General features: G+C 56.1%; 1 protein-coding gene across 8 annotated transcripts in view; it reads right to left on the bottom strand.

The window, feature by feature from the left end:
* Positions 1-13,590, bottom strand: part of CRHR2 (corticotropin releasing hormone receptor 2) — a 36,352-nt gene that overhangs the window by 12,024 nt on the left and 10,738 nt on the right. The window contains exons 1-5 of one of the 8 annotated variants that reach the window (XM_037126610.2): positions 13,347-13,510; positions 13,027-13,155; positions 3,057-3,142; positions 1,575-1,684; positions 1,160-1,277 (exon numbers count right to left, since the gene is read on the bottom strand). In XM_037126610.2, coding sequence (XP_036982505.1) covers positions 1,160-1,277; positions 1,575-1,684; positions 3,057-3,142; positions 13,027-13,155; positions 13,347-13,449 — 546 coding nt within the window. In that variant the 5' untranslated portion in view covers positions 13,450-13,510. Of the gene's footprint in view, positions 1-1,159; positions 1,278-1,574; positions 1,685-3,056; positions 3,143-13,026; positions 13,156-13,346; positions 13,511-13,590 lie in introns of those variants that run through there. The other 7 variants (XM_037126611.2, XM_037126612.2, XM_053660612.1 and 4 more) reach the window with 7 other exon arrangements.

Here is a 13,590-nt window from a genome sequence, read left to right as displayed (position 1 = left end):
TGCTTTCTAATTCCCCCTTTTCATCCAGAATGGGGGGGTCTGGATCCGAGCTTCCTGCAGACAGAGGCTAGAACGGGTAACACTGCTGTGCCTTCACAGTCATATGTTTCAGAGGGTCACCTTTTATCCATAAGTCACACTGGCTCCCAATTCAGGATGGAACATGAAATTTCATGGAGGAGAGTGGTTTCATACACAGTGATTCAATTAAAAGCATGTTGTTATATAAATAATAGTACAGGGTCTCTCTGCAGGTGGGCGGTGGCTGTGGAGGTGAGTGTCCCCCTGTTTGGGAGAATGAAGGCTGCTGTTTGCCTCCCCAACAGATGGGAATTTGTCCCTGTCCCTCTGAGCAGGGCTGCCAGATAAACCTCTTGCACTCAACTAGTTGTAGCTTCCTTGGCTTCCCCCATGACTGTGGCCTTGACCTTGGGCCCCATGTGGCTGTGTTTTCAGAAAGTCCTGCTGAAGTGGGAAGCTAAAGATCCTCTCCTCCGAACCCTGCTCTGTCTCCCAGTTACGTGACATCTTATCGGTACAAGCCAATACTGTGCTACGGGTCACCCCAACATTCAGTGGACCTTGGCTGGTGCTGAAGTGGGGCTCCTTGTGGGGCCAAGTTGAGGATCAAACCAGGCCAGGTGTGCTCAGGGTCAGCCACCCAAACACAAGTCTTGAGAAGTCTCTCACAGCATGTCAAAGCACTCTGCGTGTGGCCCACTTGCCTCCGGTTTTTCAATGGCTGGGACACCGTACGTAGCAGTGGCCAGAGATCTGGGGTGGGTTGCTAACAGGTGGGTGGCCTGCTGGCCTGGACGGAGAGACATCATGACAGTGCCACCGGACCCCTCCGAGCCTGTTTCCAGGTCTGTGTATTACAGGCCCTACAGGCCCTCACTGGGGGTGAGCAAGACAGAGCTCAACAGAGGTCAGCTCCCGCCTCCTCTTCTCTCAGGGTCTTTGGAAGACCCGTATCCATAAGGTGGCGAGTAGCACCAGGTGCATCAAAGCCTGCTGTCAGGTTTGTGCTGCTCCCAAGACCCCGGCCTGGCACCTCTCCACTTTCCCATCCCTGGAGGGACAGCGACTAGAGTGGAGCACAAAGGGGGGTGTCCCCAGAGTCCCCCCAGGGCCCAGCCCCAAGACCCTGCCCAGTGACCTCATTGCTTTCATGCACTTCGTGGTCGATGAGTTGCAGCAGGAACCATGTGACATTCCTCAGGATGAAAGTGGTGATGAGGTTCCAGTGGATCACATTCCGAAGACAGCGAATGCTCCTGCGGAAGGCCCAGGCCAGGGGTCAGCCAGAGTCAGGGTTCAGCTAGGACTGAGCCCCCAGAGGCCAGGCAGAGGCTCAGCCCGGCAGAAGGGTATGGGGCTGCAGCAGGAGCCAAACTCCCATTGTGGTGGTCACGGTTGGAGCTCTCACTGCCAGCCCCCCCCCGTGGCCTCCCCCATGCTCCCTTTGCCGGCTGACTGCAGGCCCCCTGGAGCGGAGGTGGGAAGGTCTAGGACAGGTGAAGGGGGTGCCGTGGGAGGAGGGGCAAGGAGAAGGTAGGGGCAGCATGGCTCACCGCAGGGCCAGGAAAAGCAGGAAAGCCGCCGAAAGGGCTACCACAGAAACACAGTGGCCCAGGTAGTTGACCACGAGAGCGATGTGGTAGTGCAGGCTATACTTCCTCTGCTGGACAGACAGACAGACACACTGGCAGACAGAGGCATGGGGCACACGGAGGGCAGGGCTGGGCACTTCAGTGGTGACCGCCCTGCATGGCCTGATGTGGAGGGCAGGGTGGCTCCAGGTGTCCTCACCATGCCTGGCTCTCACACGCAGCCCCCTCCTCCTGGCCCTGGGCGGCTGCAGGCAGGCCTCCCACAGACAGTGTTGGTGCAGCTTTGGACATAGCGCCTTCTGGGATACGCCGGAGGTACAGAGAGACTTTTATTTTCTTTTTAAATCTGGACTGGGAGTTCCCATGCCTATGTTTAGTCTCAGCTCAGATTCCAGCTGGCTGAGCAACTGAGGGTGAGTTGATTCAAATCTCTGGGCCTCAGTTGGGACCCCTGTACAGTGGGCCCAACCTGCCCTCCTGCTGCAGAAGCAGTGATGGGTGGAAAGCCTGAGGGCAGCCTTGGGACCCGTCCGCTCTGGGCGTGGCAACGGGGTGGGGGTGCATTGGATGCAGAGTCCTTGAGAACAATATCAAAAGCAAGTAAAAGACAGTGTGCTTTTTATTACCACCCTGGCTGGCATTCTAAACAGAGGCAGGGATACAGCCCTCCTTCTGGCCCGGGGCACTATCTCCCCCACCCCACCCCACCCCACCCCACCTTGGTTTGCCACCACCAGAGGCCCTGAGGTGTGGGGATGGGGAGAACAGGGCGCCACACAACACCTCTTTCTCCTTCACCACTGGTCTGTCCCTCGCCACTCTGCAGCCCTCACTCAGTGCCCCTTTGGCTCGAGTTTTGAAGAACCCACTCTCTCAGAGTAGATGGATGGTTTTCCACCAGTCCCCCTGAGGACCGTGCTGAGTGAATGAGGAAAGGCTGGAGGTGGAACGTTTCATTTTGGGTCAGAGCTGAGGTGCAGCTTCAAAGGGGGAGGCGGCTGGCCTGCTGGCTGGTGGAGGAATCCAGTTTCAGAGCAAATGGGGCCGGTGAGGTTGGAGCAGGTCTGAGGGGGACCCAAATTCCTGTGGGGACTGCCTCTGGGGGGCTCCATTTATTTCCACATGGAGTCAGAGAATCGGAATGCCAGATGGGGAAACTGAGGCCCAGAGAAGAAGGAAGTCACAGCCTGTGAGATGCTGGAGCGCTGGTCACCCAGTCACTCCTCTGTGCATCACTTGCCACCCTGCCTGTGTCCCGTGCCAGCCGGACCTCTCCTGAAGGTGGGGCTCTGTGTCCCCTCCTCTGCCTCACCAGTGTCAGCGAATGCAGGGCGGGGAGCAGGGGGCAGGGGCAAGGGGTGCACAATGGAGTGGTTGGGAGGCAGGACTGGTTCTGCCCCTGTGCTCAACCTGAGTCAAGCAGGGTAAGGGCAGGCCACTCACCTTGTTGTCCAAGATGGGCACACACTGTGAGTAGTCGATCCGTGAGGCCCAGGTCCCGTTCTCCAAGCACTCCCGGTAGGCATTTCCTGCAAAAGGGGCCAACCACCAAGAGGCAGGTCACTCCCCTTCTCAAGAACACTCCCTGGCTCCCCAGTTCCCCCAGGATGAGGCCCATACTTTTCAGCTTCCCTAGGTCAGGAAACACAGTGTGCATCTAAAAGTTCATCTGGAAGTCATGTGTGTGAAAACAGCACCAGAGACTGCACGCACGTAGCAGTGAACAGGCACGGGCAGACCCACCGTGGGTGCCATCCCTGACTAGTTCAAACACTCCCTTTCCTTTTGTTCAGAACTGAACTCAACTGTGAGCCTCGATTGGTGGGTGAAGGTTCACTGCTTTCAGCCACACCATGTCTATCCTGATCTCAATGACGTCCCACTGAATGGGTCCCTGCTTTCCTACCAGCCCAGCACTTTCATTTTAATCATCACTGCCAGTGACATAGCAGGTGTTTACTGTGTGCCCGACCCTCTGCTGCTTCGTGTGCACTGCCCATTCCATCTCCACAGCGACCCCGGGGGGAGAGGTGCCAACCTTAACCCGTGTCACAGAGAGAACTGAGACATAGAGATTAGGCTGCTTGCTCAAGGTACTGTACAAGGATGAGAAGAGGATTCAGGCCCAAAGGTCTGGCTTCAGGCTTTACATTCTTAACATCTAGGCCAGGGGCCCCCAACCCGTGGACTGTGGATGGTACCAGTCCCTGGTCTCTTAGGAACTAGGCGCACAGCAGAAGGTGAGCAGCTGGCAAGCAAGCGAAGCTTGGCCCACCTGAGCTCCCCTCACCCTAACTGGCCCTCTTCCTCTCTACTCCCACCCCCCAAACCATGGATACATTGTCTTCCACGAAACCAGTCCCTGATGCCAAAAAAGTTGGGGACCTCTGCTCTAGGCTAATGAGTACATAGGAATGAGGAACAGTTGGGGAAACAGGATCATCCTGCTGACCTTGAGCCTCGGCTGCCTGGGTGACCACCACGTGATGTCTCTCACTGTTTGAGGAGCAGCCTGGATATTAAAGTTGGAATGTGCTGTGTGGAAAGACATTTCAGAACCTCAATGTCTGATGCACGAAAAGGCAGGTTTTATCCGAGGGCAAAGTACAGAGGTCAGAGAATGCTTGCGTTGGCCTTGCTTTAAATTCTAGCTGGACTGCCAGTGTTTCCCTCCTAAGACACCTCCGCCAGGTAGCCCACCCTCAACCTCCAAACAGGAGAAGCACCGCCCACCTGAGAACTCCCAAAGCCCTTTTTATGGCTTCTGCTCTACATTTCACAATTAGTATGAATTTAACTCCCCCACAGGGTTAGAAGTTCTAAGCGACCCATCGTTTGGGGGTGATTTGTACCAGGGCTCTGCTCTCTGGCTAATGGACAGTTGTTGGCAGATTTGTCTTTTGGCTTATATTAGAGGTGCGACTTAGAGCTAATCGAAATAAATGGCACCCAGAGCAGTCACAGAGCCAGTGGGAGCCTTAGATTGTTTTTGGAAGCAGTGAGTTCTCAAATTAAGTTACTTAAAACAAAACCCCACTTCCGTTGAGCTGACAGTGAGTAAAAAGCAATGGAAAAGAGCATTTGCAGAGGAGCAGAAACAGTGAGGGGAAGAGCGGGGTGCTATTAGGTTAATTGTTTTTAAATTGGTGCCCCCAGCGCACAGATTTTTCACCTTCAGGGCTGTTCCTGGTGTTTTCAGGCCTCTGGTGCCTGCTAGCCTGAGGCCACCTCTGGCAGGACCGTGGTCACCGAGTGAGTGGACAGGGCCAACACTGGTGACACGGACTCCAGCCCTGATGTGAGGACACGTTGCCTCGACCCTGACCATGGCCCCCAATTCCCTACTGAGGTTTCCCCTCTTCTCAGGGTCTTTTCACTGCAGAAAGTGATGTGTTCACAGAATCTGATGCATCGGGTCAGCGATGTTGCCGAACTAAAGGACAGATTGGGGGGCCGGTGAAGCCAGAGGAACCCATGTTAAGGTCTCTGAACAATCCCTTCCTGGTGGGTGTTTAGGGTCTCTCTCAACAGACCTGGGTGAGGTGAGACACACCCTGATTCTAGCTGTGCTTCCAAGAGAAAAATTTACCTTCTGGAATGTGTTCATAGATGTCACTCAGATTTCTTGAAGTTTAGTGCTAAGCCCCTTCCTCCAGGAAGGCATCCTTGATTGCTTGCACCTGACAGATCTATCCTGAGACTCTCCACCACCAGTTCTTACAGTCTGAGCCTCACACTTGCAGCTCTTGCTCATGATCTGGCATGAGTTGTTCAGGTGCATGAGGCTGATCTGTCTGATTGGTGTGGGACTCCCTGAGGACAGGGCCTCAGAGTGCTTGTTTCCCAAGCATGGTATCTCATGGGGGTGCTGAGAGCAGGGTGTGGGGGCTTATGGATGGGAAAGGGTCAGGATGGAGGTGCCGCAAATCTGAAACCTCTCTGGTCACCTTCATGCATGCTGCTGGGGTAGCAAGTTCTGTAAATTCGTCTTATCTTTCTTTTTCTGGAGTCCATCCCCCCTCCCCGCCCATCCCTCCACCCACTCTCTGATCACCTTGCCTGGCCTGGCACAACAGCCTCCTGTCCTCCGCAAGCTCCTGTCCTCCGCAAGCTCGTATCCCCTGACCCTCTCTGTCCTTTACCTCAACTGCCAGAGTGATCATGTCGACTTATACCTAAAAGCATTAAGCTGTTTTTTATTGCTCTTGGGAATGAATTCAGCTTTCCTGGTGTCATACTCAAGGCCCTGGACACTCGGACCCCAGCCTGACTTTGCTGACCCAGCTCCAGCAGTCTACCGGGCTGTTGGCATTTACACAAGCAGGCAGGGCGTACCCCCAGCTCTCCACTGAGCCTCCCTGAGCACGCCCTTCTCACTCTCACCCACGGCTCACCAGCAAACTCCTATCTAACTTTTCAACTCCCGCTCCAGTGCCATCTCCTTCTGGAGGCTTCTTCCATCCCTGAGATGTTAAGTAATCTCTTCTTTTTCTGAACACACCCCCTCTGTGTCTTCCCAGCATTGAAACATCGTCCTTCACACTCCATTGCCCTTGAACTGCAGCAGAACACCCGTTGCCTATCACAACCCAGCGCACACACACAAACACGACAGAATTCAGTGCCACAAAGTGACATTTATCTTTACCACAATTACATTTTCTCTATATATTCCATTTGGATCAATTCTATTTATTTTATGTACAAATGCTACTCGTGACCCCACTAAATGAACATAACAACCCACAACTGTGCCACAATCTGTGGAGCAACAAACAAAAATCTCTTTTAGAGCATTTGCCCATCATTCACTATGGACATCATCTCACTGGGCTCCACCCCATTTTTTGCTACTGAAGTTGAGCCCCTGGGACAGGCAGACAAGCAGGCAGAAACCATACTGGAGACATTGCATCCCCCTCGGGAGCCGGCCATTGAGTGCACTGTGGGCAGTGCCAAACTGGCTCAGGTCTGCCAAAATGTTGGGCGGGGGAGTCTGGGATGAGGGATGTGGGAGCAAGAGGGGAGCTTTCCTCAGTGGGCTCAGCCATGCTTTGGAAGGAGGTTCTGGCTGCAGACACAAGGTTCCAGGGAACTGGAAGACAGATGTTCCTGGCTCTTCAGGGGAGCTGGATAATGAGGACTGGAACCACAGCCCAGCACAGGAGAGAGTAAGATAGGAGGAGTCTCCCCCAGGAACCATGGGAAGACAGGCATGGGAAGTGTGTGGGCAGGTGGCCAGGCCAAATCACAGGGATGGATGCAGGGAGGTGGGTGTCTGCTACCACAGCAGCAACACAGATGCCCCTGCCAGGTCAATGCAGACTGTGTGCCGTGTGGCCTGCCAGGGCCTTAGAATCTGGGTGATGCAGGCAGGGTCTCCCCTGCCAGAGCCTGTGGCCTGGGCAGCCTGGACCCTTCCCAAGCAGTGTGCTGGGGCTCTGTTCCCAAGGACAGCTGGCCAAAGAAAGCCCCCATTACAATGGGCTCTCCTACATTCAGGTGCTAACATTTGGATATGAGCTCCTGGTTTGGGAGGTCCCCTGAGTGGCCCAGCAGCCTGTCTGGGAAAGGTGGGGACCCATATTCTAGCAGTAGTTTTAGCTCTACCTGGATAAGCAACCTTGCCTAAGGCCCTCCCCTCTTGGCTTCAGTTTCTTCTCTCAGAAAACAATGTAAATCGGTTCTCAATGAAGGAACTGGGATCACGGGTGCGCCTTCTACTCTGCTAAGTGCCGGTGACAACCATGAGTTAGTTGACAATCCCAAAAATCCCTACATACTTCCAAGTGTCCATGAGGTTGGCACTGCTGCCTCTAATATCCTAATTGGCAAGGCATGGGAGACAGGGACCAGGAAGGATTGATCAATTTTGGTGGTAGTTAGGGGGGCAGAGAGCAAGGGACAGGTTGGGTGCACTGCGAGTGGGACAGTGGTGAAGGGGCAGTGATGTGCCCATTGGATACATAGAATAAATGATGAGGAGGAAGGTACGGGCAGTTGCTGACAGGAAGGTGGGAAGGGCCAGAAGCAATATTCAATGAAGAAATACGGTCGCTGTGCAGGACATAAACTTTCAGCACCACGGACAGCGGAACAGTCCCGTTCCCCACCATCTCCGTAGTTGTCCTACCGTGGAGAGCTCCTAGGACCCACCCAGTCACCCTGTCAGCCCTTGGCCCTGGGCTCAGCCAAAGGTTACACTAATTCATGTCTCCAAGCTTCAGCCCTAGATGCTCTAGATGCTTCCATGACTCCTCCAGACCCCTGGGCGGTTCAACTGCTCATTTTCCCTAGTCCATGTTGGGTCGGGATTTCCCAGGTAGCCTAAGGGGTCAAGGTCTAGGTGGCCCTCTCCTCTGGTCCTTTTTGAAGCGCTACACAGAGCTGAATATACAGGGGCTTAGGATGGACTGAGGTGATGCTGTTTCCTAGATGACTGGGTAACCCTGAATGAGGATGAGAGGCCTGGAGTGGGCCAAAAGGACAGTCTGCCACCTGAATGCCCAGGCCCCAGTGAGCTGCATGGCAAATGCAAAAGAGTCACACATGCCACAGGCAGATTGAGCCCTACTTCTGGAACTGCTGGCCCTGCAAGTCCAACCCCACCTGGGGTGGGGGTGTCACTCTAACATAGCAGTCCTGTGGGAAGTCTCCTGCATATTCTTGACAAGAAATCTTGGCCATCCTCAGAAAAGTGCGCTGGAAACTGAGTCAGCTGGCATCTCCTTGGGAATTTAAGAGCAGGAGACAACTTCTCCCTCATTTGGTCTAAAGGGTCCCAAAAAGAGAGAGTGACATGTCTGGGGTCACGGGCAATGAACAGGCAGAACAAGATCTCGCTCCCCTGGGACACACTTTCTCTTGGGAGACCCTGGAGCCAGGGTTCCTGAAAGAAAGAGGCCCTCAATGTGCCGCTTTGTTCCAGAAGATGCAGTGGTTGTGCCCTCTGCCATGCCTCCTTCACTCGGCGTCCAGCTGCCCAGAGCACCCAATGCCCAAGGAGCCAGGTGCCCACCACAAGTCCCCTGACTGCATCTCCTTGGAACTGGACTGCTCCAGGCCTGACCATCTGCTTTCTGTCTGGCTTGGGGCCTCACTGGGAAATCTTTGACCTTCCCCTTGGGTCACTGTTCTTAGCTCTTTTGTGGGGAGAGATCCCCCGTGGTGGGACTGGACAAGGATGCTGTGGGGCATGACTGACGGCTTTCCCCCTCCAGTTAAGAGGCCTTTTGGGGAAGCTCAGTCATGGTGCCAGCAGCATAGTTTCCCTGAGCTTCCCAAACAACCAATGGGTGTCTGCGCGGCTCACACTCCTGCGAGTGTTTAAATGCTGCTGCAGCTAGCAAGCGCCAGCCTGCTCCGGGACCCGGCTGGAACATTTCCTGTCTTGATCTGATCACAGTGTGTGGGTGGTAGGGGCAAGGTGGGGGCAGCTAGAGATGCTCCCCCAGGCTAGGACCCAACCTTGACCTAGGAGAGTGGGGCTCAGAGACTGGGGATCTGCACTTGCCACCCTAGTCATCAAGTGGGGAAGAGCCTCCCCAGGGCCATGTGCTGTGACATCTGGGCTGAGGGACAGAAAACTTGGGTTCCATTCTTCACTGTTGTGTGGAAACTGCTCTCAGGGCCCCAGCTGTCTATTCTGGACATCCCCAAGTCCCCAGTACCCGGTTCCCAAAAACTTTTCACTCCTTGAGTAGGCACAGCAGGCATAGAGGTCCTTATTTACAGCAGTGAGTATCCTGAACTAGAGAGGCCCTGGGCAGTTTGGTGGAGACCACACAGGGCCTATGACAGGAAGGGGTGTGTGGGTCACTGCCCTCCCCATGAGGGGTGCAAGTAGGAGGAGGCCTCTGCTCCATGCTCCCTGCTCCAGCCTCCACTGCACAGGGCTCCCTCCTTGCAATCATCCATGGCAACGCTCCATGGGCTCGTCGCCATGACGCCGGCCATGGAGGGAGGCGGGGAGCAAGAGGATAACAGGGACCCCTGAGGCAGAGGCTGCTGGGGAAGTGAGGAAAGTCACGGAATGGGGCCACCAGAACCCATCAAGCTCACCCCCACCTAGTGCACAGAAACAGTCCCCCCAAAAAGAAAACCCTGTCCAAGGTGCAGGCCAGCAGTCAGCAGCCTGTCCGGCACGAGAACGGGTCCTCAACCAGTTTCTGTGGAGTGATGTGGGGTAAAGCCACCGCTGGCTGGCAGGATCCTGCATCCTTGCGCTCACCCAGCAGTTGCCTCTCTCCAGAGGCCTTTGGGGATCAGATCAGACTTTCTTTGTGTACATCCCCAAAATCAGTGTCCTTTCAGAGTATTCCAGGCTTGTACCACAAGGCTAGTGTGTGTTCATGTGAACACTGTGCATGTGTCTAGAATGGGGTTCTAGGAAGTGGGGACTCTGTCCTGTCCTTGGGGTTGGGTTAGGTGGAGTATCCCTTTATCCCCTGTCCTAGAACATACCTCAGTACAGATGGGACCAGCCCTTCTCAACAGGTCTGAGATCCAGGAGGTGGAGGCTGAGTTGGGCTGGGCTTAGCAATTGGGCAGGAGAAAAATAGGCCTGGCCAGGAGGGGGCAGCAGCCTCCCCTTTATAGCCCTGAGGACCACAGGGGCAGGCAAGAGGAGGGGCCCGAGGAGGGCAGATGTAGAAAGGGTGGGAGGAGGGAGACCCAGGGTTTGGAAAGAAGGGAAGGAGGGGACTGGAGAGGGGAACTGGGGAGACAAAGAGGGAGGAAGAGAGCTGGAGAGGGAAGACAGATGGAGGGAGGAAAGGAGGGAGGGGGAGGGGAGAGTAGCATGGACAGAAGAGAGAAACTGAGGAAGACGTACTCATAGAAAGAGAGAAAATCCACCTGGAGACAGAGACAGAACCACACACAGAATGAACAGAGACAGACAGAGGCAGGGAGACACAAAGGCAGGTGCAAACACACAGAGGCAGATGGGCTTCGAGGGTCCGAGTAGGATGGAGGGAGGTGGGAGGAGAGTGGGATACAGGGGCCCCCTCTGGCCGAACCACTGCAGGGCTCCTGCAACTCCCTTCCCCTGCTGATGGAGACCGGGGTGGCGATGTCAGGGGTTGTGCATGCAGGTCTCCCAGAGGTAGTGGTACCTGAAAAATGACCCACACTGGGTAGCTCTGTGCTCAGTTGAGTGGAGACTAAGCTGCTATTCCACCAGGGCAATGCCTGCCCTTCAAAGAACGATGCTTCAAGGGGCATTGGCTGTAGCACCACAAAATTGGGCAGAAAGAGGGGCCAGGACCCTCTTTTCTGTTCCCCCAGGCTTCTCCTACAAGCTGTTCCTCGTCTGTACCCTTCTTTCTAAAGAAGGACCCCACTGGAAGGACAAACAGCAGGAGGAGGCGGTGGCCAGGGGGTGGGAAGAGGGAACTGACTCACAGTATGTCCATTGCCACTGGCCTGCCGCACTGGTTAATGGCGATGCTCTCTGCCCCCCACTCTCATCCTGGTCCCCAAGCAGTTACACTGCAGGCAGCATTTTGGTCCAAAGCAAGCCAATGGTTCATCAGTTAGCAGGAGCAAACTGGAACTAGCTCGATGGTGCCCTCACCTCTTCTTGGCTTCCTGTTTGATGTGAGGAAAGGGGTCTGCTGTGTGCTGAGCTCCTTCTTTGGGAAGCCTTCCCGAACCCCTTGCTCTTCCCCATCAGGTTGTTTGTCCCTCTGAATTGTCCTTCTGTCTGTTGCTATAGTGAGGACCTCAATGCCAGTGCAGTGGCTGGCACGCAGTGGGCATTGAATACACTGACTGAATGAACACTGTACTTAGTTCTGCCATGAAGGAGAGGCCCAGGCCCTGCCCTCAGGGAGCTCCGGGCTGGTTGGCGAGAACAGGGTGCAGCCCAGGCCAGGCAGGAACCAGAGCAGGCCACCCTTCCCTCCTCACCGAGCCCTTAGTCTTGGGGCCCAGGCTGAACCAGGGACCCTGAACTCCACTGCCACACCCCACACAGCTCCCAGGATCCTCAACGTGCGGTTTTATAATCTCGGGACTGGAAGGAACGTGGAAGTCATTCCTTCTGCTTGCACACCTCCCAGGTCGAGGACCTCCTTTCCCAGCAGGGAGGTCTGCTTCAGTCATGGAGAGAAAGCATGTTCTCAGATGACACAGAAATCTCCCCGAGGTGCCTCCCTATCTCTACCATCCCCTTCCATCAGAGCACCTCTGCTGTTGGAGGGGGAGGGGTGGGAGTGAAGCACAGCTGCTGCCTGGACCACCAGAGCCACCGCTGGTGCAGACCCCTAGGGAGGGGAGCTTAGCATCCAACACAGGCTGTCTTGCCCTCTAACCACCCGTCTGGGTGAGGGCCTCAGGCTCTGAGAGTGTGGACAGGCACGTGTGCGTGCAGCACGCATGTGTGCACGCGAGGGGCTGGGTGTGCTGTGCCCTGTTCAGACACAGCCGCTCAGAGAGAGGTTGCTAGGGTGTTTCCAGGACAGGGGCTTCAGACACCCCTCTCCTGCTCCTGCTCCCGCTCCCTCTCAGGACGCTCTCCGCTGGCGGGGTGGGTGTGGAGACCAGAGAGGCCTTCAGGGTGGACCAGTGATTGCTGCTCCGCTGCCTCACAGAACATTCTTGCTTGGCTCCTGACCAGACCTTCTCTAGGGCATGGACTCAGCTCAGGTGCTGAGTAATCCCACCTAGGTGCTGGGTGACCCCAGCAGCCTCCAAGGCTACCTTCTCCGGAGTGTCAAGCCAGGAGGAAGGTGGGCTCAGTCTGTTCTCCCTGGGAGGTGGGGGGGATGGTCCTGATTGACTGGGGCGCTGGAGTAATGCAGCCCACCGCCCCTGACTCAAAGCCCATCTGGGTAGGAAGAGGCAACACCCCACACGCTGGCCAAGGAGTTTCTACACACTGCACGCTTCCCCAACACAGGGCTCATCCTGGTTTTTCTTCTCCTGTCCTCCCCCACCTCCTCCTCCTCCTCCACCTTCTCCACCTCTCTGGTAGTAAAGAGTGATCACCGCACTCACCCCGGGGGGGAGGGGTTGGAGGGGTTAGCATTCGAGGGCCCTGCTCCCCTGGGGAGCACTGGCTAAACAAGGAGAAGCCCTGATGGGGGACTTCATGCACCTACGACGTACATAATGTGAAAGAGAGATTTTCCCTCAAAAGAGAGGATTTCCTTCTTCCCTTTCTGGTTTCTCACCGCATGGAACATGGGAGCCATGGGCAAATCATTACCGCTCTCCTACGGGGATGGGGTAGGAACAGAAGGAGCGCCCCAACAACCCCCTGTAAGGGGTCCTTAAAGCCAGTGGTCTGAGGGTGCTGCGCGGCCCTCCGCACATCTCCAGGGCTGGGTCGGGAGTCCTTCCACTTCCTGAACGGCCCTCCTGGAAGGTGGGTGCAGAGCCCACGACGTGAGGGTCTGGGGGCACTCACGAGTGGTGTTGTACTTGACACCGTTGAAGTACTCGGGGCACGGCTTCTCCACCAGGGCTCCCGCAGCACTCCGAGGCCAGCATGTCCCGATCTGGTCCAAGGTCGTATTGCAGTAGGAGTAGGGACCTACTGACGTGAGAGAACGGAGTGGGGCTTAGAGGGGTTGCCGGGGTCGCGGGGCGCCGGGAGATGCAGGGCGCAAAGCCCTCGGAGCGCCGGGCCATGCAGGGCGCAAAGCCCTGGGAGCGCCGGGCCCTGGAGGCACCCAGCGGGCCTGAGAAGGAGCCCGCACCGCCCCGGTTCGCTCGCCTCCCGCCTACCCTCGGGGTCCAGAGGCTGCGACCAGCCTTCCGAGAATAGCTCTTCGGCCAGCGCAAGGCTGCAGTTGGCTTCCAGCAGGCTGTGCAGCAGCGCCACGTCCATTGCGCCCCGCAGCCACGCGCCCAGAGGAAGGTGAGTGAGCTCTCGGCTTGGCAGCGAGGGACCGGTGCTAGAGTGGGAGACACTAAATCCGGACTTTAGGGGCGGGGAGCTGCGGGCCCACCCTTTTGGTCGCGGCCAATA

The sequence above is a fragment of the Artibeus jamaicensis genome, unplaced genomic scaffold, assembly GCF_021234435.1.
Source record: "Artibeus jamaicensis isolate MK-2021 breed Jamaican fruit bat unplaced genomic scaffold, CSHL_Jam_final contig_1016, whole genome shotgun sequence".
Classification (NCBI taxonomy): Eukaryota; Metazoa; Chordata; class Mammalia; order Chiroptera; family Phyllostomidae; genus Artibeus; species Artibeus jamaicensis.
This window is presented reverse-complemented; position numbering and strand designations above follow the sequence as displayed.